Source organism: Anoplolepis gracilipes, chromosome 11, assembly GCF_047496725.1.
Source record: "Anoplolepis gracilipes chromosome 11, ASM4749672v1, whole genome shotgun sequence".
In the NCBI taxonomy this organism is placed as follows: Eukaryota; Metazoa; Arthropoda; class Insecta; order Hymenoptera; family Formicidae; genus Anoplolepis; species Anoplolepis gracilipes.
Genome location: NC_132980.1, coordinates 12,168,572 through 12,194,568, shown reverse-complemented (window position 1 = coordinate 12,194,568; position 25,997 = coordinate 12,168,572). Strand labels below are relative to the sequence as shown.

Sequence of the window (25,997 nt, the reverse complement as noted above, 5' to 3'; positions counted from 1 at the left end):
CCTGGCCTGACCTAGCCTGGCCTGACCTAGCCTGGCCTGACCTAGCCTGGCCTGACCTAGCCTGGCCTGAAAAAAAAAAAAAAAAAAAAAAAAAAAAAAATTATTTTGTCAACGTCAAGTTCGGCTTATATTACTCGTCTTAAGCAGTTACATAAATTAAGTCTTATACATTTTTTTTTTTTTTTTTTTTTTGAAACAATTACCATTCTCAAGTTACAAAGTATAATTCTATCATCGTACTTTACTTTAAATTACGGTCAGGTCAATTATGCTTTGTTTATGTTTATAAACCTTATTCTACGAGCCAAACAAAGCATAAAATGTTTATAAACCTTATTCTACGAGCCAAACCTGACTCCGGTAAAATAAATATTTAAATTATTTATTCATGTAACATTTTTACAACTTTGTTCTTTTTGCTGTCAGATCAATTGTTTTTAAATATTTAAATAATTTATCTATGGAGTATTTCTACAAATTTGTATTTTGCGGTCAGGTTAACTGTGCTTTATTTATCTTTACAAATCTTATTATAGGAGCCGAACATGACTGACGTTAGGAATTTAAATTATTTATTTATGTAATATTTCTACATCTTTGTATTACTACATAACTCCAAAACTGTGGATCGTACAGAGACGTACTTGGGAGAGAATATAGGTTTTATATAGCCCTTAAGATCGCGTATAATTAAAACTCTTAATCTCAAGAAACGATAAAATCCGAATAAAGGAGAAATCTTTATTCATTTATAACTCGAAAAACTGTGAGTCGTACAAAGACGTACTTGGGGGAGAATATAAGTCTCGAGGATCCCTAAAGATCGTGGTTAATTACAACTTCTAATCTGTAGAAACAATAATTAAATTACGAATACACCAAGAATTGAAAAAAATATGAAATTTCATTTTGTTATATCTTCTAAACCAATGCCGTCTTCCACTTTATTCTTGCGAAGAATTACTCAGGACAACTTCCCGAACAATATATGTAAGTAGCAAGAAAATCGGACAGGTGTTACCTTTTATGCACTTTTACCATTTATTTTTAACAATACGAAATTTAATTTGTTGAGTTGTTGATTTTTTGTGACACTATAAAATATTAAAATTGTGTCGTTATATGTTTAAACCATGTACAATATAAACGAAACATTGATAAGCTACATTTTATTTTTTGATGATATACATGACATGCTTAACATAGTTTACATGGTTTACGAGTAGACATAATTAAGTTTATAGGTAAATGCTCCATCTTGATTTAAAACGGCAAAATACATTTACACATAAATTTGAATCGATTAAATTATCCGTTTCAAATTTTTATTAAATAAATACTGTAATATAAAACTGTTATATAAAATACTGTGTTTTTACTAAAATTTATTTAAATTTCTTATTGTTATTAAAAAAAAAAAAAAAAAAAAAAAAAAATTTCTATATTTCTACTATAAATAAATTAAATATTTGTAGACAGTATTACTTCAATAATATAATCATTTCATAATAAAAAAAAGAAGATAAAATAAAATAAAATAAACAATATATAAAAGTAAACGAACTAAAAATTTATAATATATGATTTACGTAAATGGATAAGAAGTAGATACATTATTTATTGTAAATTTTACATCGCGCACCGATATCACAAAATTGAACTTTACAATTTTCCTTCGTATTTTAAATTATAAACGTCGAGTATAAAGGGGGAAAATATATATGAGTAATGTGCATATTTAATTCGTATATTATTTATCAACAAATATGAACAATATTTATAACGTAACATTATTGAAATAGTATAGTATTAATTGAAGTTAAGTACAGTTGACAGTTTAGATGGATAAGTAAACAATCGACTTGAATTACTTCTTTGGACGCTCACTGTTGTTTACTTGAAACAAACGTATTGTATTGAGTGAAAAATCGTCCCATCTATTTTTAGGATAAGGTTTACAATTCGGATTATAACAGTAGCAATAATTAGTTATTAATATAGAGGCTATTCTAATCTTTACGATGTCAAACTTGCAAGTATATAAAAAATTTTTCAAGAGAATTTTCAACCTCATATTTTATAATTTTGATAATTTTAGAAAGAGAAACAATTTTCGCGGAAATTTTTTCTTTCTTCTTTATTTTTGGCGTTTAAGCGGTCAATTCGCTAGCCGCACATTTATCGTACATTGCGTCAAGGACCTGGGTAAATTTAAGATGACGTTCTTCAGGAGCGACAGTTGCACCGCGGCTGCCCCATAAAAACTTAATATGAAATTCAGTACGAAAAGCGTCCGACAATAATTCGTCGTTTCTGCAACCTTCCAAGGCGATTTCCGCGTTTCTGCGAAAAAGTGGCAGACTTTCGGCTAGCTTACGAGCCGCTTCAAGATGTGACCAGACGATTGACAGACCGCTATCGGGCGCCGAATTTTCCCACGATGAAAGAATTGCTGCCGCGAGTCCGGAAGGCGCCACAGTGCCTGTAAACGAACAATACTAACGTTGAAAAAAAGAAGAAAGAAAAATGTGACAAAATAATAATGATACTTTAGTATAACATAATATGATTATAATAAATTAGATGACGAAAAAATGAACAAAAGAATAAAAATTACCATAAAAGAGAAATTAAATGTATAAAATAAATACATTTTCAAATAATGTAAATCAAATTGTTCGATTTGTCGAGATTTGTTTTAATAAAAATAATTATTTTGTACAAATACCCAAAACATCTTCGGGACTACGTTCTCCGAGTAACGCGATTGGCAGCAAATGTGGCAATGTCGTATTAGGTGCCTGCGGATTGGTACATTCATTCATAGCTCGCAACGTAGGTCTTAGTTTTGCTTCGAAACTAAAAGCTTCGTCTGTGTGTTTTTGTCTTAGCAAATGCCATGTACAAGTCAGTTTCTGAATTTGTGGTAAGCACAGGCCGAGCATTACGCCACAGAAACCATACAGATTGCCGAGCGCGGTTTTAGTATCAATCGCCACTTTGATCCATTTGCTAATGGTAGCCGCTCTTTCTGCAATGTTAACAATTATTATTTCTTAAACTTTAATACAAGAAAAATGAAGTACTCTAATTTTTTTATAATTTATTTTGTATAAATAGCAAGCCTCTCTCTCTCTCTCTCTCTCTCTCTCTCTCTCTCTCTCTCTCTCTCTCTCTCTCTCTCTCTCTCTCTCTCTTTCATACTTTTATTAACCGGAAACATTATAACAAAAGTATAAAACAAGTAACACATTTCAAGGCTTACCTATAGCCGTGGCCCCAGCTAGTACAGTGACTGCCACCAGTAGTTTCAAGCATTCTGATCTCTCGATCAAATCTATTCTAGCTTGTCTACCATGAGGAAGAGTCGCCAATTCGATACCGCTCAATCCAGTTCTACTTCCGGATCCTGGTTCAAGCGCCACTTCGAGATCAATTTTCGTGAGATGGGAAGCGAGTACTCTTGGTGCCGAATCTAACAACATTCCTGAGACACCTCTCAAAGCTATCGGATCTAGAGGTCTATGTTCGCCAGCCGGTAAGAGTAATGTGGTAAAGCCCTCGATATCGAGCATCGTAGTAATTTCCAAAGACGGTGCGGCTACCACCAACTGCTCTTCCGCGGATAACTCGTACTCGCTGCCATTGTTGTCATTAATGCCATTATTACTATTGTTATAATGACTGCGTATCACTACACCTTTAATTGGCACCGAGGAGGAAAGATTGTTGGCGCCACCAGAGTTATTGGTTTCAAACTCGCTATCTCCCGATCCGTTTCCGCTGTCACTGCCGGAGGCTTGATAGCTTTGATGATGAGGATGATGATGATGATGATGATGATGATGATAATGATGATGATGTTGATGGCTTGGCACGTAGGGCACTCTGGGAGGCTTAGGTGGTGCCGTACCCAGAGTGTTCTGCAGATTTAGACTCGATAATTGTTGCTGTTGTTGTTGCTGTTGCAGTGCTGGATCAGAGATTACTCGGATAATTTTTTGTCGACCCAACGATAGAGAACACGAGGGCGGCTGAGTCTGGATCGGCGGTATTCGTGGTAAAGTACTAGACTGAATAGGTAATTGCGGGCCTGTTTGTTGATTATCCTCTCGGACATGTTGATCGGTTGAACCGTGATACTGAGCGGTCAGAGAGTGGCTGCGTTGCTGTTTCTTGGGCAAACGAGGTGGCGAGCTAGTGGTCAAAGAAGTCGAAGAAGAACTAGAACACTGCTGATTATTTGTGGTCCCCGCAATGCACGTCAATGGAACCGATCTAGGCTTTGGATTAATGATACGAGCGCCACTAGCTTGGCTGATTGGTCGACCACTGCCGACGTAGAAGGTTATCAAATCGGCAACAGTATCAAAGGCCTCATCTTCGAACTGATATTGTGCCCTCTCGTAAACCGTGTCGGGCTGAATTACAACCTGTCGAAGAAAATCAGTTTTAAACTTTTATAAAATAATGTAATCTTAAGGTATTTTTGTTTTAAGTGAATTTATTCACTCTGTTGATAATCTGAATAATCAAACGTCACTGTAATACTTGTAAAGTTTATGCCAAAACCTCTTTCAAAGGTTTCAAAGCCAAAAGACAAAAAATAAATATCAATATATTTATACATCTATATTTCTATCTATTATCTCCTAGCTTTACGTTAAGAGATGTTTGATTTCTCACTGCATTGCAGTAAATTACAAGTTGGAAAAAATAAATTTTTTTTTCCATTAATTAGTATTTTTGCATGTTACAATTCATATTTAATAATCGAATAATAAAATTTATTATTTATTAACACTCTTCTTTCAGTTTGTTGTATATTAATAAATAACCGTAAATCTTTATCAGTTGCAAGAATATATTTTTTATGACACGTGACAACACAACAAATTGTATATTTAATTATAGAATTATTTAAAGAACAAATAACAGATAAAACTTCCATATATTTTATTAATTTATACTGTCGGATGTAATATTAGTAGTGGTTTGGGATAAAATTAAATTATTTTATATATATATATATATATATATATATATATATATATATATATACAGTGTATAAGTATATATAGTGTAAAAGAAAAAACTGTACGAAAATTTATTACAAATAATTTTTTCTTCGTAACATTGTAATATAATTAAGAATAGGAGCTAAAAATCTTTCAAGACTCCTTTGTTTTCTAAAATTTAATTAATATAATCACAATTTACCCTATTAATGACAAAATGAAGTGGTTGGCCTTTCCAGCGTACGGTCAAAACATAGTTACCGGGTTGAGAGGCACAATCGCGCACTAAAAAATCCCCGTCATTCGGCACTTCTACCTCTGCACCTTTTCGACCACCGCGCAACGTACTGCCATGGTACCAAGCGTGCGATCGCAAATCTCGCGGATCGAGAAGCCGTAATTCTCTTTCTAAGAGTTTACGAATGGATTCCTCAGGTGGCTCCTGTAATCAAACGAAAAAAAAAAATGTTTACTTTCATATTTCTCGTTTTCAGCAATATATTTGAAGTTTTCGAATTCTTTAAACGCTTCAAAATATTTATATCAATTAGACAGCACTATTTATATAATATTATGTTAATTAAATTAAAACATACATTTGATATTATTTTCCAGAAAAAAAGTTAATATATTATCAAATATAAATAAATATTATAAGTCATCTCACATGATATATAAATAAAAATTTTATTTTGCTTCAAACGTGTGCGTGTATGTGTATGTGTATGTGTATGTGTACATATGTATATATGTGTATGTGCTTTTGTATGTTTGTTTGTGTATTTAAATTATACTTTTGGAAAGATAAATTCCCATTGTTTAGACCCTTCCAATTTTTTAATTAAAAATCATTAAATTTGTGTTTTTATAAAATATATATTGTATTTTATGTTATCGATAAATAATGTACAAAAATAATGACAGCAAGATAGGTAATGCTGAATACGTGAATACTGAAACGTGATATAACAAAGACAAGAATTTTTCAAGAAATGTGAGAGAAGTAATTGAATTAAATTAATATAATTCTATGTGTGAAAACATAACTTTGAATTTCGTGGGCCATTAAGAGCCAACGTCGGATGATTGTGCGTCGGTTTCGTAGTAATAGTTTTCTATAAAACCGATTACTTGTACATAAAGCACAAAAATTACTTTTATACTAAATAATATAAATTAAATTAAACGTTATTTTTGAAATTCTAAATAACTGCTCTTTATCTCCCTGGAAACGTAGGAAGGAAAAATATGAGACTGAATATGTCGCTGAACCAGAAATAAGAAGCAAAATATAAAACTAAAGAAAGCTACTAACATTTTTTTGTAAAAATTAAAATATAAATATAATAGAGTAAATATTTTATTTCTGCGTGTGCGATAGACGAGTTATTTTATTATAATATAATAACCGAAAATTATTATTTTCATCTTTAATAAAATTAACTTTCTGATTAATGTAAATTAAACACCTTAAATTTAATTAAGTGATTATTACATATTCTTTAAATGTTGAATTTTTTCAATTTTCGTTTCATATAAATAATGAGTTACACATTATTATCTTGAATTCAATAAATTAATATCATGTCGACATCTTTTCGTATTCTTAATTAATTACTCCGAATGATAAAAGAGACGGATAGTACATATATTGCACAAACGTTCTGCGTAAGACAATGTAGCAATCAAGGCAGGAACTTTGCAGTCAAGCGAAAATTGGCTTAACAAAAAGAGCCTTCAGCTCTTCGTCATATGGTCGTCGATAGTTTGTTCCTTGCGTCATCAAAATACTGCATCAAATAGCTCAGTTATCACACAATCTATCATTGCTTGTACTTGAGTGTATCGTTTTTTTTTTCGTATTGTATTACAAAAGTTTTTTCAAAAATTACTGTGCTTTCAATAATTGCGATCTATGACTATACGTTTGCACAATTGTACAAGACTTCACCTTTTATATATATATATATATATATATATATATATATATATATATATATAGAGAGAGAGAGAGAGAGAGAGAGAGAGAAAAGGGAGCTTTTTTACTTTTTAATTAAATTAATATTTTTAAAATTTAAAAATAATTTAGTTACGTAACAATTGAAAAAATTGAAACTAGCTCAAATAATAATATCGATAATTTTGTTTAAAATAATTTCAAAAATTTTTTAAACATTTATAGGTAAAAAACGTTTCATACCATAAAATATTTACTGTTTATTAAATTAATTAAATTATTAAAATATATAACTAATCTTTATTTAAGTATTTACGATTGTATCACGCTCTTACCAAATAAATTAATCTATTCTCTCGGTTCTTTCGATTAATTTTATAAATAATCATTAAAATTTATAATAAAAATCAAAATTGTTGTTTGTGTATACGCTTGAGTACTCACCATTGGCAGAGATAAATTGTTGTTGCTCTCGGGTGCCTTCGTCGATGTCGATTCACTTTGGGAACATATGTGGCGATCCTCCTTCGCGTCGCTGTCTTCCTCTGGTGTCCTGCGATGAGAACGAAATCTTTAACCAGTCACATTCCGCGGCCTGTTTTCTACCTTTGATGAGATTCTCTCTCGTGAATTGCGATATCTTCTAAAAAGAGAACTTTATGCGGCTCTTCGAGCGGGCAGATAAAATTTGTCTGTACTCTCGATTCTCAGAACTCGCGCATGCACCCCACTGACCAGCGCAAGCTTATACAATTCGAGCTGCAGGTCCGTATTTTCGCAAGGTATTACGAGGGTATCATCAAATGACATTAATACATTATGAAAAGTGAAAAACGCACCAAGAAAAAATGAGACGGAACAAAAAGAGAATAATTGCATATCAAAGAAACAATTTTTTTCTTTGCTCGCCTGTCCGTGTCGGCATTCATCCATAAAATTCGACAACTTGTTTTGCCTTTTGCGTATCACACCGCAACAGCAAAGAGCAATCATCGTGGATAATGAATGCATAGAATACAACGATTGTATTTGTAGAAATGAAAGCGATTCATACAGTTTCTCTATTAAATTACGATCGTTTATAATATAATATTTTGAATTTGCAACATAAGTAGTTACTACTTAATGCAACATGTTAACATATTAAGTTAATTTTTAGCATCAAATTTAATTTATGTAAAAATAAATATAAAGTTAATGCGTTATCATTCATATCATTCACGCGATAATGTAAATATCACTATTTTTACGCATCTTTGAACCCTTGATTATACGTTACTGCGATGTTATCGCCCTCGTTGTTTTCACCCGCTCTGCTTCTATCCGCTCCTTTTCCTCGTAACTCAAAGTGAATAATTTTGACAAACGACGGATATCGAAATACGTGCGCATAATGATTAGATGCTTCTCATGCTGCGTCTCGCATCGAAAGACACAGAATCGAGTAAAAAATTTACCATTCTCTTAATGCGTTTTCGAATAGGTTAGTATGGTTAGTACGTCAATATGGGAATTATTGATCTTTTTGGATAAGAAGCTCTGTAAAGGGAGAGAAGGGAGTGGTCAAACTGCGCTTGCGTCATCTGAAAACGTTCGATAAACAACATCGAGATGCATTTTTGATCAATGTTACACTTGCTTGCATAAAAAAAATAATTTCAAGATTGTATGATTTTTTATTTACAATTTTTTTTTTTTATTTATGTCAAATTTTTATTACCATTATAATTAGATCTGTCCAATCTCTCTCTCTCCCTCCCTCCCTCTCCCCCTTCCCCCTCTCTCTCTCTCACTCTCTCTTTCTCTCTCTCTCTCTCTCTCTCTCTCTCTCTCTCTCTCTCTCTCTCTCTCTCTCTCTCTCTCTCTCTTTGTCGCTCTCTTCGACAATTCCATGTCGTGAAAAGAAACAAAAAAAGAGAGAGGAACTATAATTTAAATTTGCATATATTATATTGCGGTCTAATAAGCAATATAATAAGTATAAATGAGTCACAAGAATTACACATGTGTAAATAAAATAAAAATAAATTATAATTCAATTTCAAATAATATTTATAGCTTTTAGAATATATAAAGATGTAAGAAACAACAAACGCAATTAAAATAATGACATAAAAAAGAATCATGTTACAAGAGTCAGTTACAAAAATAGCGGTTTAAAACAGAGAAATTAAAGCATTAATTATTGCAAAATCATTTATTTTTGCACTTTTAAATAATACGCAATGCTATATAATGTCATCGTAACAAAATCTTGTTTATACAGGGTGTCCGGTAACGATTGAATCAACGCTTATGAGCAGAGAGAGCGCATTAAACTGAATGGAAAAGTCCTTTACCATTTTGCGATTTTCGCAATAATTATTGAGAAATTAATTAAAAAATATCGACCAATTCGTGTGAGTATTAGTACATGGCGAGAAAAGCCAGCCCGCTGTCACGCGGTTGCTAGTCGCATGCATAGAAACCGTGTAACAATGGGCTGTCTCTTTTCGCAAAGCGCTAATATATTCGCGCGAATCGGTCAATATTTTTAAATTAATTTCTCAATAATTATTGCAAAAATCGCAATATGATAAAGGACTTTACTATTGAATTGACCATACTACATTTGCCTCTCAAAAGATTTCGAACAATAAATAAATAAATACATACATACATACATACATACATATATACATACATGTATTTCATCAAGATCTATCATAAACAATATTGCTTCAAGTTTTTAAATTGAATATATATATATATATTTTTTTTTTAATTACCGAAATTAATCGTGAGAACATTTTTCAAAATTTAACGATAATTGATTTCTTCGATTCACCAGTCATTATAGATATTTAAAGTTGAAATAGCATAAATATTTTTCTTTTAAAAATGAACAGATAATCGCGATATATTCTTCAATGACAAGTAGCCACCTTTATATTTTCCAGTTATAATTCTATTTTATTTTCTTATTACGAAATTCTCGCACTTGTTGACTGTCGTATATGAGGCAAATATATATCTCGTATCTTAAAAGTAAAGATCTAAACAAAGAAAACCGATTTGAAAGAACTGTCAGTTTTCATTATATTCAATACCGTATCTTCGAAAAACTAATTTATAAGTTATAACTTTAAGCTTTTGACTTTAGCGAGAAGCGATTACTTTTACATGATATCGAATTCTTTATTAGCATTCATTTATTGGTGTTTTACATCTCGTAGCCTTTGTCTCTCTTCATTTGTTAATTCTTTGAACTCATAAAACCAAAAAGATAAAAAAATATTATTAAAATTTAATGTATTATGATTTTACATAATTAAGAAGTTTATAAAATTATGTGGAAAAATTAAGTATATACTGCAATAGATTTTAAATATATTTCCATTAATTTATTAACATTCAATATCAATTCTCAACAAGACTTTTGAAACTTTTACGACACATTTTTTTCTTTTCTCCTTAAAAATATTTGTCTCATTTGAAAGGCAACACCCCTTTTTTCTGTTTTACATTTCTTTGCTCATATTGTGTATTTTGAGTTTCTAAATATAGAAACTTTCAATAGCCACTATTAACTAATGACATTTTTATATATTATTTATAATTACAACATAGTTTTGTATTATATACTTCAATTTTCATTAGAAATTTTTAAATACATGTAGACGTGTGTGTGTTTGCGCTCGCCCACGCGCGTGCGTGTGTACGTATGTATATATATATACATACATATATACATATATATGTGTGTGTGTGTGTGTGTGTGTGTATATATATATATATATATATATATATATATATAGAGAGAGAGAGAGAGAGAGAGAGAGAGAGAGAAGGAGAGAAAGAGTAAAAGAGAAAGAGAGGAAGAGGAAAAAAGAGAGAGTGATATGTAATTATACAAACAAATGTGTAATACGTATTTTGTGTTACGAAAATTTTGAAATTTGTCAAAATTGTTAAGTTTCGAATCATACAGCCTTATACCATATACCATATCTATCTCTAATAATAAGTCTCTGCTGTCAGATATTCTAAAACATTATGTTGATATTTTGATAATTCACACATACCTTAGACTATTCCTAGAGAGATTGTTAGTTGACGGCAGCGTCACAATTAAACTTGGCTCGTTTTGAATGATTGATTCTGATTGTAAATGTATCGTGTGTCTCTTTTGCCGAAGATCTTTACACGAATCCAATGAGGCAAGACCGTTTCTTTTGCGTCGTCGACCGCTGGTGCCTAGATTCTGCAGTGTATTCATAGATGGGAATCGAAAGCTCCATGCTATGCCTGAATATGTCACAGAAAAATTTACACATGAAACTTATCTTTTACTGCATCTTTTTTTAACCAAATTATAATAAATTAATGTATGCATGCAACATAAACGCAAATACGCAAAAACAATAAAATTAAAAACTGCAAAGTTTATTAATAAATAATAATAAATTACTTTTAATGGACTGATAATTGTATGCGCTTAATGTTAATTAGTGTAATTTTAAATAAAAACAATTTTTACACAAATTCAGAACGAGGTGCATATTTTATTGCGTAATACATCTTCTTGAATTTTTCGCTTATTTAATAATATTGTATTTATTATACTACTTGTAAAGATTCTCAGAGACTTAAATGACTGTAATGTTTTGAATTTAAATCATTATGCAATTTTATTACTGATTATTACTAATACTAATATTTTCACGCATATTGCTATAAATCTCTTCTTAATAAAATACAAACTTAATAATAAATAAATAAGGAATAAATTTTCTCGCCTACGTCTCTTTAAAAGGGGTAAGGAAAAGTTCATAAAATTCTCAAAAATGAGAATTAAAAATCTTAGTAAATACATCAAGAAAAATATGTGCCCTGTGCACTTATCAATTTCGCAGAAAAATTATTTTCTGCGAAATCGACGCATTAACATCCGCGTTTGCGGCTCTTATTCGCCAAGTTTCTAGTTGCTTGTTTGTAAACATTAAGAGCCTTATATTCATAGTAATAAATAATAAATTTCCATCTGTACTCACAGAGGCGCCGACTTAGAACAAATATTGAGAGGGGAGGGGGGGGGGGGGAAGAGAGTCAAACATTTTAAATAATCTTTTTTTTTTAAGTCTTTATAGTACTTAGAAGGATAAAAACAAGAAAGAAAATGTACATTAAAAGAAAGGTCAAAATTATTGAGGGGACAAAAAGTGCTCTGCCCCCCCGAAATCGACGCCTATGTTCACGTATGTTTGTGATGAATGTTATTTTACTAATTCTCCCTCTCCCTCTCTCCCCCTCTCTCTCTCTCTCTCTCTCTCTCTCTTTCTCTCTCTCTCTTCTCCCTCCCACAGTTATTGTATATTACATTAACATTGTAAAATTTTGCACAATAAGCAATAATAAACATGCCTTGTAATTTCATTGCATTCGTTTAAGAAAGAGAAAGAGCGGTACATATATAATATTTAGCACTTTAAATTTTTAAATAAATATTAAAAAAGCAACACAAATTACTACTTGCAAGTTAAACGCGTTTAACAATTTCCTGATTATGCACACATATATAAACAACTTGGTTTCAATAAATCACAAGCATAGAGTTATGGAACCTCTTTGCCTTTCAATAACTTGTTCGCGCATAAAAAGTCGAAATAGTGGAATGTTGGATTGTTCGTTTCTTTCTCTTTCTCATACGTTTTGTCCGTTTCGTTATTTCTTTTTCTTGCATTTACATTTATTGCGTATTACACGTATCTGCACATTTCTTTCCTTTTATGAATCGCTTTATCTACGAGTGAAAATATTATCTACTTATGTAATAACATTGTTTTTTTATCAAATATACCTATGTGTATACATATATATATATATATATATATATATATATATATATATAATATCGTTTGCTGAGCGTTTTTAATTAATAGTTTAATAATTATTGCGCAAATCGCAAAATAATAAAGGACTTTTATTATGTTCAGTTATATATGTATATCTATGTATATAAGTATCGTCCGTCTGTCTATATGACCGCGAACTACTTCCACATTTGTGGACCGATTCCCACGAAATTGGTACCAAAATGTTGCAAATTATTCTGGGATGTGGTTTTTTTAAATTAAAAATTTTTTTTTAATTATAGGAGTGTATATTTTCGCGAAAAAAATTTTTTTCCAGATTTCTCTGTTAATGTGTTCAAAATGTTTCGAAATATTGAGAAATCACATTTTTAATTTTTATATTTTAAATTATAGAGGAGGCTATGTTTTCGAAAAATAAATTTTTTTCCAGATTTCTCTGCAAATGTGTTCAAAATGTTTCGTTTTAAATTTTTCGGGGAAGGCTCCTATGTGGCTTTTTCTAAATTTTTAAATTTAATTTTTTAATTATCTCCAAAATGAAGTAAAAACGAACAAATCTCTAAAAGACTTTTTGTCTTAGTTTTTCGATCCCCTACACACACACACTCCCGAAGTTTTGCCATTTAAATTGGGGACACCCTGTGTAAGGAATAGCACGCGCCTGTGATGTCTAGTATATACATATATATATATATGTATGCAATATTTAGAGAGATGCTATATTAATTTTAAAAAAATAAGAAAGCAATTCTTTCTTTAGCGCAACAATACTCGTTGCAAGCTCAAAAATTGTAAACTTTAATCTTTAAAAAAACTGTAAAGATAAAATAATTGTAATTTTAAAACTAAATAATTTTTAATCTTACTTTTCATGACGTGCTAAAATTTAAATTTATGGTTAAAACTACAGACATATATATATATATATATGCTGTATATATATATATATATATATATATATATATATATATATATATATATATATATATCTGTAGTTTTAACGTTGAGATTCATGTACAATTACTGGTACATATATATTGGTTCAATGGTATATATATATTGATTCAATATTGATACACATTGATACTCGTGTTGTATGGGTATACTTGCGTGTAGAATTTACGAAATGTTTATACAATTTACGTTGTTTTTGATGAACGCTATTCTCTTACAATCAGTTTCTCTCGGTTATTGTACGATCACACTGATGGAGAGATGATACTACAGACATATATATATATGTCTGTAGTTTTAACGTTAAGATTCATGTACAATTACTGGTACATATATATATTGATTCAATATTGATACACATTGATACTCGTGTTGTATGGGCATACTTGCGTGTAGAATTTACGAAATGTTTATACAATTTACATTGTTTTTGATGAACGCTATTCTCTTACAATCAGTTTCTCTCGATTATTGTACGATCACACTGATGGAGAGATGACGTAGGATGGAGAGTGGAGAGGTTAAGCAGAGTGCACACACGTGTCCTCACAACTTGATTCACACGCATACATCACTACCGATAAGTGCGACGTACGCGACATCGCCTTTCCTTCGTCAATGACACACCATTAGAAACTACTACATATGTATCAACTCTCGATTCACTAATACAATTTAATAAATATTTATTATCAATATTTATTGCGTGACAATGCTTGCATAATATTGAAAAAAAAATGCAAAGAGTTGCTTTTCTCATCTATTTTATTACAAATACGCACCTCGTTCAATCAAAACTTTCTACACAGGATGTCGCAGACGCACCGCCTATCGGTATTTCCTATCGAGAGAAAAGACCGCGGTGAGAAGGTGAGAACTCTCACATATACACGTGAAAAATAATATGAAAAAACGTGATTATATATGGAATATGTCAGGAATGCGCACTGACTCTGACTTCTCCGCGATTTCAGTTTGCTAGCGGTTTTGCCCATTTTCTCGTAAGCTGCATGCCAGTGGTTTTCTAATCACGTCGCAAAAATTTCCGCAGATAAATCCAATCGAAGATGCACTGACAATGAAGTAAACGAAATGGCCACAGGCCACAGCTCGGACTGCACTGACACGACACAGTTGCAGCAACGTACGACGCGGTCTAACTGCAACATAATGCGATACCGAACTAACTATACTAACTGAGCGCAAACACACTAAAAGAAGAGACCAGACAGACCGACCGATCGATCGATGGACCGACCAACCGACCGACCAACCGACCGACCAACCGACCGACTGACCGACCAGACGACCAACTGACGACGCAATACGCAAGTGATGCTTCAGTGTAAGGAAGGTTGCAAAATGTGCGGAGAAAACTGACAGACTGAAAGAAAAAAAAGAAAAAGAATGAGTTGGAGTATAAATGAGTTTTAAGCGTGACAATGTGTGTGCGCGTGTGCGTGTGTGCGCGTGTGCGTGTGTGCGCGTGTGCGCGTGTGCGCGTGTGCGCGTGTGCGCGTGTGCGCGTGTGCGCGTGTGCGTGTGTGCGTGTGTGCGTGTACGTGTGTGTGTAAAAGATTTCTGTATCATATATTACTTTATTTTCTCTGTACATCATATACATACATTGAATAAATAATTTTTGCATCCTCATGTACATACATCTTATAATATTATTTTATCCGCGGTTTTAAAAGATTTAATGCAAGAACAGTTCCAAATTGCGACAATTATTCCAAAATATTCCCCAAATTCTTATATTGACACAAACACTAAACAAATGCACCCAGTTATGAACAAATTCACATGTTGATCGACTTAATTTGTGTGTGTGTGCGTATGCGTGCGTGCGTGCGTGTGTGTGTGTGTCTGTATATGTGTATGTGTGTATGATATATATATATATATATATATATATATATATATATATATATATATATAACTATACCTTTACTTTGTAAATTAAGACAAACTCTCCGAACTTAGATTAATCTATATAGGTAAGTGAAATGTATAGAATACTTTATATAATTATACAACATATTATATAATACAACACACAATTTATTTTCAGAGTGTTAAAAAATAATTCGGAAATGACAAGTCGGGTAATAATTTCTAGATCGAAAGAATAATTAATGAATTGTCTATTCTATTGTAAATTATTTTATGTAGCAATAAATAATAACTTTATTCGACAACAAGACTAATCGGAAGCACCGATCGTAAGTGTTAAGCAGCCATTTCGTCTTTCCTCACGTTCAATAAATTCATTAATATTTTTCTTGCTTCTTTTGCATATATTGCATATACTCCTCGTTTATTAACTTTTAACTTGTCTCGTATACATATATATATATAGGTATATTCTACGTGTACGCATGTATGCACGCACGCACGTACGAGAGAGAGAGAGAGAGAGAGAGAGAGAGAAAGAGAGAGAAGCGTATGCTCAAACTATAAACGCGTCAACAAATAAAGTGTATCTCTGTTTTGCAACGTCTGTGTTTCAAATTTTCAAATGAACAATTGTCTCAGCATCGATCAATCAAAATTATTTACAGCTGTATTAGAAATTCATGCAAAAACTGATATTTTTTTAGAAACACATTTTCAAAAATATAATAAATTTTATACATTTATTAAATTTTATCAACCAAGTAAAACTTATATTTCAAGTAATAAACAAAAAAATGACTTGTATAAAAAATCATACTAAAATCTACTATGTAAAATATATAGAAATATTTGGTATTTAAAAAAATGTGCAGTGCAGAATATATCATTATACATATGTAATTCTTTCTTTTTTTTCATAATATTAAAAAATATATATGTATATCTCCCATCCTTTATACTTCTTCTCTTCCAACTCTATTTTATTTTTTTCTTATCGAAAGTAAAGAAACACAATCTATGTATAACAAACCTATAGTAATGTGTGAAATGTTTCGTTGTTTTTTTATTATTTTAAAATTATTATCTTAAAACACACATAAGAACTCTCTTGAGAAAAAACTCTCGCATGCGTGCTGACACGCATTTGATATATATTAAATATTTATGGTAATTGTACATTGAATATTTAAGACTTAAAAAAATTGTAATTAAAAATTGTATTAAAATATAAGTATTTTGCAGATTATATACTGTATGAAATAACCTGCGGTCAATATCATGTATTAAAACTGCGTTACTGCAATTACATCGGTATGTATAAATGTCTCCCTTTGGCTGTGAAAGAGAGAAATACAAAAAATGATTTTTATAAAAACAAATATAGACAGGTACACTGTATTATATTTTGTTGGAATTCTTCAATTAATGTCTCACTACTTTGCCCATCAAGAATTTACATTACAATAACATTGTGGCCTCATTCGTGGGCTTGATCTAGAATACTTTCAAGTGTTTCATGAGTGTCGATTTTCTCGAACATACTTCACAGAAAAATTAAAAAAAAAAATCACTACTTTTAGAATTATTATTTGTTTAACTATTCTCTCCTGAATAAAAGGTAAGAAAATTTTAACGTTTTTTATAACACTTGTTTCTTTAAAAAGAACCTTACAAAGAGTATCAGATTTTTTTCTACGCGTGTATTATAACAAAGCAATATATGTATATACGATTATTTCTTCCCGTAACCAATGTAAAAATTGCTCTGCAATAATATTTTTTTGATGATTAATTTTCATTTTTTCAAACATTCACAAAGCATAGTACAACCGAATGCATTAATTATGTGCGTTTTTATTTAATACAAAAAAATTTCTGTTATTATAAAAATCACCTTAAAAAGAAGAAGAAAATATCTTTTTTTTTTAATTATATAGTTCAACTATATTCAACTATATGAATATAGTTGAACTATATTCATATAAAAAGTAAAAAAGAATCGAAAATTCATGATACAATAAAACATCTTTTTAAACATTTTGAAATATATTGAAATGCATCCGATTGTACGCATTAAAATCTTGATATGATACGATACATACGTACTACTAAAATTGTCTTTAATAAAAGTATATACACATACACAAACACAAACACACACACACACACACACACACACACACACACACACACACACACAAAACTTAAACAGTAGGCTAATAATGTCTTTCGACAATTACTCTGGACAAATAACTTTATATTGGAAATTACGGCATCGAGAAATAGGCCAACTATTATACAATTGTATATGTTTCGACTTTCAATGCGGATATGCTTAACGCCATATAAAGTAATTTGTTAGAGCCATTAATGTAGTTTTCTGTTACAAATGTGATGCGTATAACATAAGAAAAACAAACAAACAAATTCTCAAAAATACATATACATTTTAAATATATATATATATATATATACAAGGTGGATCATTTTAACCCATCCAGTCGAATATCTCGAAAACCAAGCCCGGGAGAGAAAAATGTTTCAGACAAAAGTTGTATGGTTTCAAGGGGGCCATAAGATGGTACCATTGGTTTGACCCTGAAAAGTCATTTGAAGGTCACGTGAAGGTCACTTCAAGTTTTTTAAGTGGAACACCCTATATATTTTTACATATTCTTGTAGCTCATTTCGAGAGCTTTCCAAAACATTTATGACAAAGTATTTTTCATTAAGTATTTTTTGAGTTATAAGGCTTCAAAGTTGCAGTATTTTGACATAAAATACAAGATATCTCGTAAAATATTCATTTTTTGATTATCTTACTCTAATACTTTTATGCACAAAATAATGAGACGAATCAATTGGTGTAAAGAAAACACATAATTATGTTAAAGTAAAAATGTGTAACTGTTAGTTGCAAATTCAGATTTTTACTTTAACATAATTATGTGTTTTAATTATGCCAATTGATTCGTCTCGTTATTCTGTGCATAAAAGTATTAGAGTAAAATAATAAAAAAATGAATATTTTATGAGATATCTTGTATTTTATGTCAAAATACTGCAACTTTGAAGCCTTATAACTCAAAAAATACTTAATGAAAAATACTTTGTCATAAGTGTTTTGGAAAGCTCTCGAGATGAGCTACAAGAATATGTAAAAATATATAGGGTGTTCCATTTAAAAAACTTGAAGTGACATTCACGTGACCTTCAAATGACTTTTCAAGGTCAAACCAATGGTACCATCTTATGACCCCCTCGAAACCATACAACTTTTGTCCGAAACATTTGTCTCTCCCGGGCTTGGTTTTCGAGATATTTGACTGGATGTATTAAAATGGTCCACCCTGTATATATATATATATATATATATATATATATATATATATAATCTGCCTTAAAGCAAGTTTAATATAAGATAATCTTCATGACTAAATTTTGATTTTATAATATACATGTACATACATATATACGCGCGCGCGCGCGCGCGTGTGTGTATGTGTTTGTATGTGTGTGTGTGTTGCGTATGTTATTTGTCTCATCTCCTACTTACAATTAATATGAACCAACCATACATTGGCCAATAATGAAGCTGACGTATTACGCGCATATGCAGACTATATGTACGCAGACTACATTAAAGTATACATTTTTTTATATTCTTGTACAAATTCCTTTACATACTACTTGATAAAATATGCTAAAACATGTGCCAATTATGGAACATATATTTACCTTAAATAAAATTGGTATAATTAATTTTTCGAGTTTATTTAATTTGCATCGTATCCATTTCCTTGTCTTCAAACCCAAGAAAAATATCCAAGTTTAATATTAAAAAAATATACACACATTAGAATATATATTGCAAAATTATGAGATATATCACTGTCAGACTTTTAAATAATGACAATTCGATGACGAATCAAGGTGCCATATTCATTCTTCCATGATCATAATATAATAGCTCTATTGAAAAATTCCAATTGAAATGAGCACAACACATTTGACGGTAATAAAGCGCACACTTGTAATAAATGTGCTCTCTTTACAATTAGTCTTTACAGTCACAATAGGAATAAATAATGTGTTGAGTTGAGAATGCCAACGTTGTTACAAATGTTGAAAATAATTTTGCAAACGTCACTTTTTACTTTTTAGCAAACGGCCGATAAATTAATACTCCGCAATATGTATAGTACGATGTACGATCGTAGACAATTGCGTACGCACGCGCGCGCACACGCATGCATGCACGCACGCACGCACACGCGCACGCACGCACACGCGCACACGCGCACACAGTTTATATCGAGCGCTAGGAAAATTAGAGCAAAAAGGATATTAATAACGCTAGGATAAGTATAATTTAAATAATTTAACAATAATAAGTATTGCAGCACAACAATAGAGAATTTTCAATCTTTTTTCCGTAACTTGTTAAAAAAAATGCATAAATATCGAGCACGTTCGTAGATCTCTTTTCCTATATTGAAATGTGCAGGGGTCTTCTTCTCTTCGCGCGGTATCAGATATAATAATGTATTTTATACATAATAAAATATAAATGCATTATACATGTTTGTGACACAAGGCTCTCGTCGAAGCTCCCTCGTAGTTTTTTAGGCGACAATTGCCATTTTGTGCGTGTTGTAATTAGGTAGATGTCTGGCCCGTTGAGAGAAAAAGCGGAACCGGAAGAAATTGCGGTTTACAGGAGAGCACAAGCAGTGCCGTGCATCACCTCGGAGATGAACATTGGCGTACCGGCGCTGAGACCGCCGTCACCCTTTCCTTGCTCATCCTTCTCATAGTCGCAATCAAAGTAATGGCTCTAAGACAAAATATATCTCACGATGATACAATGTGTATGTACGTTTGCAATTTTTTTTTTTAAATAGAAAATCATGAACAATCGCGTGAATAAAAAAGACAAATGGAGAGAATAAAGTTTTAAAGTTGCGAATTAATCCTATCGAATAAGCTTTAAATAAATGCAATAACTAATTTTTAACCTAACCAAATATCTATTTCAAGAGAAAAAAATTTTCAACGTTTATATTGTACACTTTCCTTTAATTTACTTTTAAATTGTAAAACAAAGGTAATTCTCTTGCACGTATACCTGACAATCTAGACATCTACAATGATCGCTCATTTTGCAAGTTATGCCCCACTGTTTGGCCATTGCTTTGTAGAATTCTTTGCTCGACTTATGAAGTATCTTGGGTGTTTTGGCTGCTTTCTTATCCCCACCTCCAGGGCCGCCATTGTCATCATCATCCCCATCGCCATTCTCGTCAGCATTCTCCGTGCTCTTTTCCTTACTGAAAATCCGTTTCTTCTTGTCTTCCTCTATTGTCTCTCGTAGTGCAATGGCTGACGATTCCATTCGTGCCTAATTAACAATATATTCGTGACTGAGAAAAGAATTGTAACATATTTTTTTCAAAATGCTTCTTTAACACGAGTAATAGCAAAAAGTCAGAATATCAATCAAAATAAAAGAAAAAAATACCTATTGATTTTTGAATTGCCAACGTCAAAATTTTCATTAATAAGAAATTATAGAGCGATACGGTGCGTCTACTTTTAATACTTAAATATTTAATACGTGCAATTTGTAACAATAATCTAATATATATCAATTACTTGCAACTAACAATATTAATAGTGTACATATATATATATATATATATATATATATATATATATATATATATATATATATATGTATGTACAGTGTACATTATTAATCCATGTATCGTATTATATTTTCCATCAATAATAAGATGTTGTGGATCAGTGGAACTTGAAGTCTTGAAGGCGGTTTTTTTCTTCTTCGATATTTGTCTTATATAAAATTAATACAATTAATAATTTCTTATATAAAATTAATGAAATTAAATTGAATCTGTGTAAACGACATTCGTTTAAATGGTAAAATAATGTACTAACCATATGTTACTCTAACATTGTTAACAATTTAATCTGTATCAATCAATAGAAATACTAATCGATACAATTTTTATTTAAAATATAGCGCACTTACCTCTTCAAGAACGTGTTCATATGAAGGCGGAGGTGAGTTAGGTATCATCTGTTCTTTTTCACTCGACAAACATTTCTTGTCCGTTTCCGCTTCAATTGCATCTGTAAACTCGTTTGCACCCGATGGCAATGATTGATTAATTTGTTGTTGCTGTTCCTCAAATTCTACACTATTGTCGGAACTACGCGATTTCAGCATCTTAGAGAAACGGAGCTTAAATGGCGCCAGTTTGACGAATTTCTTCGTCCTTGTGGCCTGCAAGAAAGAAAATATTTTTATTTACAAAACCATTGTGGATAAGGAAATTTTTACTTTATTTAAAAATTATTTTACAAATATATATATATTTATATATATATATATATATATATATATATATATGTATAAAATGTTAAATATATATGTATTGTATTTATGTTAAATTTTTTTTTTTTGTTACATGTGTGTACATGTGCGTAACAAAAAATAATTTAAAAAAACAAAAATATGAACAAAATAACTTGGTTTGAATACAAAATCATATAGGTATAAAAAAACTAAAAAAATAATACAAATAAAAAATGTAAGATAAAAGTGCAATATAAATGGGAAAAAAAAAATTATTTTCTTTAGATTTATAACACGGTCTGGCAAAATTTGATTCTTTTTTTTTTTTTTTTTTTTTTACAACACAAGTGCGAATAGTCATCATTTCCTATGTATTTTTGCCTGTTGAAATTACGAATTTGTCGAGAAAATTTGATTATCACGTCATAATTTTGAGAAAAATGGCATCAAAGAAGCCAAAAACAACTATTTTAAGGATTTTCACAATGGTATTGTAACACCAGCACCAAATTTATTCTCCTTTAAAATTGTTTTTAGTCAAATTTTCTCAATGGATTCGTGTTCAGCAAGCAAAAATACATCGAAAGTAGCTATTCGTACTCGTGTTACAAAAATGTTGGACAATTTATTATTTAAGATAGAAATAGCAAAAACTTGCTTTTCTCGCCAATTTTTCTCCCCTTTTTTGATTAAAGCTTTCATCTCCGCATTCTGTATCCAATTGTTATTAATGTGTATGGTTTTTTTTAGTTATGTCTGTTTTGAAATTTTTGTCACTCTTGTGAGACAATTAAAACTTATTTCAAACCAATAGTTTAATTGACAATGCAATATATTCTTTTGCATTTTTTGTCTTCAATTATTTGCATTTATGTTTTTTAAATACTTAAAATATTTTTCCAAATTTTATTATCAATTTTTATAAATAATATCTGTATTATGGAAACAACATATAGTATTATGCATCTCTATTTGTCTAACGCAAAATTTTTTTACCAAAATAATCAATCTTTAATGTCGATGTGTTTTCTCTGTCGTCGTAGTAATCAGTGGCTTAAATAATTAAACGAGAAGAATTTTTTTTATTGTACCGAGCCAATTTGATACTAAAGAAACTTGTATACATAAAAAATTTTTTGTTTGAAATAGATAGCTTGGTGAAATGATACGGAAGGATTAAGAATATTGGTCTATAAGTCTATATCGACAAGATATATAGCTGCACCGAATGTGCTGTTGACCTACTGACCGAGTTTCCAGATATCAGCGGTCGACGTACCGCCAATCGGCTTGGTATTTGCAATTGACTTTATAGAAGCTTATTCCGTCCTTAAGACCCTACAGAAAAGAAAAGTTCGTTGAAATAGAGAGCCAAAAAATTTGATTCTGACACGTTATATCGCTCAGTCAATGTTATCATTATGCATATATATATATATGTGTATTTCAATTTAATATGACACACAAAAATAATATTTACTTTTGCTAATAATATTTCTATTTTTTTTTTAATAATATATAGAAGGAATAAAATATATTTGCTGCATTACTATTAATGAAATGCATATATATTATCATTGATATTCTCTCTCTCTCTCTCTCTCTCTCTCTCTCTCTCTCTCTCTCTCTCTCTCTCTCTCTCTCTCTCTCTCTCCCTCCCTCCCTCCCTCCCTCCCTCCCTCCCTCGCCACCCTCCTACACTGTTAAATAAAAGTAAATTTAATCTTGAACTAATTTTAATTTTATATAATATAATATTGCTCCGAAATGGTATATTAAATTGTTTGATTATTAAATTGTGTCTTTAGAGCTTTATAGTTGATAAGATCAGAATGTACAAACAATTATGTGTTTCCCAAAACATATTTGTAAATGAAACAAAACCTATTTATAATCAAGCATCGTGCCGCAAAGTTGCAGACAGTAGTTTTTATGAAAATATTATCACTCAAACATATGTATCGGAAGTATAAATTTTGTTTTTATGCTATAAGCATGATATATTTAACGTTTATTTGAATAGCATATGCTTCTTGCCGCATACCCGCAATGATTCTTTTTTCGATTGCTGTTCATTTTATATATATATATATATATATATATATATATATATATATATATATATATATATATATATTAGAAGAGAAAGTAATGTTTAAAGATTTTTAATTTTCAATGCGTCGTCATTTTTTTATTCTTTGAATGCATCGTTATTTTTGTCAAAATATTATAGCTATTCATCCAGATGATACAGGATAATATCCTTCTTTTATCCTTTTCGATGCGACATCTCGTGGAACGTCATCGGTAAAATGAATATGCGAAAGGAGCAACATATACATGAGAGATAGAAGCATACGGGGTTATGCAAATACAAAAATTGTAATGCAAATGCAGAATGATAACACAAAATTAGTGAAAGAGCAGTTGTATTCTTTAGCCTTATCGGGTAAGAGTACAAGCATATTGTGTCGAAATTTTCCACCTTCTACCATCGTTTTATTGATCGCCGATGTAGACAGGCGTTTCGAAATATTGACGCAACTGTATACACACAAGTATACGAAAACGTGTACATACACATCGTGCAACGCGTACGCAGGTCGCCGTACCTTGTTGGACAACGCTCGTTTCATTCGAATATTTTTCAATATCGTTTTCTTTCACAAATTTTCGTATCCGCGAATGTTGGAGCGAGATTATCGCCGTTGTTTGTTGTACTCACGTGATTTTTTTGTTCGCACGAATGGTTGCGATCCCTGAGCAACACACGGCGCACGAATGTCCGGATATGTCGAGACTCACACGGGATATTAAGCCGCGACAGCCATGTTGTCGAGGGTGTAGCGCCCCTAACCGGCATGCTTCGAAGTACAGTTCTCTCTTTCTATCTCGGTCTGACCACCCCTTCCATATACCACTCTACTATTCGCTGTCAGTCTGATAATGAACGAAATTTTTTCGACACAAAAGCCATTAATTGAAAAACCTACATAGGCAATAAACATTTCTAATAAAAAATTAAATATAATAATGCCCTATTATCTTTCAAAATTTCAAATTTTTCATATAGTTAAGTTTTTACAGCCATTCCCAAGATAATGATTTTACAGCAAAAGAATATTCAGAAATTTACTAAATTTTTCGAATTTTTTTTTTTTTATTATAATTTTTTTAAATTATAAAAGGAAAATTTTATAAGGGTTTAAACTAAAATTTTATTAAAGTAATAAAATCTATTTGTGTGTATTGGATAAATATAATTTATATAATTCTATCATCTTTTCTCTCTCTCTCTCTCTCTCTCTCTCTCTCTCTCTCTCTCTCTCTCTCTCTTTCTTTCACTTTATTCAAACTTAGTTTAAGAAAGGAAAGAACTATTATTTTCAAACATTATTAATAAACTTAATTGAATAATTCACTCGATTGCATTTCGTGAATGAAATTGCCTTCTTATATCTATTTCTGTTGAATTTGTATTATTATGAAAACAGTCGTTATCACGATCGAGAAATGGTTCTTATAAAATTTTCTTTGTTGTCGTTGACAAAAATAAAGAAAATAAAGCTCTAAATCTTCCCTCGAATGTATAACAAGGTGCGTAGCGGATATATAGCGCACACATACCATGCGTGTCACGGATCATGGAACTTTTCTTTCGTCTTTGCACAAATATGATAGAATATTGGTTGCAAAAAGAGACGGGTAAGAAAAGCATAAGCCGCGATTTATATTGGCTCCACTGTCGCAGCTTCATTTTTATCGTTCTTTTATCAATCACCTCACTAGTTGAATATACCATTGATATCTCTTTTCGCAAGATTTAGCCTTTCATCATATAATCAAACTTGCGACTTCTCAAGTAGACTCCATGATCTGTCATTGTGAAACCTTATGTAGTTCTTCGCCTAAGATTGCGAAGAATCTTTGAT

The 25,997-nt window shown here is 31.0% G+C and overlaps 2 protein-coding genes across 9 annotated transcripts; both read right to left on the bottom strand.

The window, feature by feature from the left end:
- Window positions 1-1,624: 1,624 nt before the first annotated feature.
- On the bottom strand, window positions 1,625-15,414 carry LOC140670964 (breast cancer anti-estrogen resistance protein 3 homolog). 7 transcript variants are annotated; one of them, XM_072901898.1, is made up of 8 exons: window positions 14,737-14,975; window positions 14,567-14,625; window positions 11,040-11,262; window positions 7,420-7,528; window positions 5,221-5,460; window positions 3,266-4,433; window positions 2,729-3,031; window positions 1,627-2,482 (listed from the first exon to the last, which is right to left on the bottom strand). In XM_072901898.1, the coding sequence occupies exons 3-8, from the start codon at window positions 11,231-11,233 to the stop codon at window positions 2,151-2,153; spliced, it is 2,346 nt and encodes a 781-aa protein (XP_072757999.1). In that variant the 5' UTR covers window positions 11,234-11,262; window positions 14,567-14,625; window positions 14,737-14,975; the 3' UTR covers window positions 1,627-2,150. The 7 variants fall into 7 exon arrangements, with proteins under 7 accessions (XP_072757995.1, XP_072757999.1, XP_072757997.1 ...); XM_072901894.1 differs by lacking the exons at window positions 14,567-14,625; window positions 14,737-14,975 and adding an exon at window positions 14,982-15,414 and having other exon boundaries at window positions 1,625-2,482; XM_072901896.1 differs by having other exon boundaries at window positions 14,567-14,975.
- A 4,027-nt stretch (window positions 15,415-19,441) lies between these two features.
- Window positions 19,442-25,159, bottom strand: LOC140670890 (uncharacterized). 2 transcript variants are annotated; one of them, XM_072901712.1, is made up of 5 exons: window positions 24,791-24,924; window positions 23,315-23,403; window positions 21,739-21,993; window positions 20,812-21,084; window positions 19,442-20,520 (listed from the first exon to the last, which is right to left on the bottom strand). In XM_072901712.1, the coding sequence occupies exons 3-5, from the start codon at window positions 21,934-21,936 to the stop codon at window positions 20,398-20,400; spliced, it is 594 nt and encodes a 197-aa protein (XP_072757813.1). In that variant the 5' UTR covers window positions 21,937-21,993; window positions 23,315-23,403; window positions 24,791-24,924; the 3' UTR covers window positions 19,442-20,397. The 2 variants fall into 2 exon arrangements, with proteins under 2 accessions (XP_072757813.1, XP_072757811.1); XM_072901710.1 differs by lacking the exon at window positions 23,315-23,403 and having other exon boundaries at window positions 24,791-25,159.
- Between the last annotated feature and the right edge of the window lie 838 nt (window positions 25,160-25,997).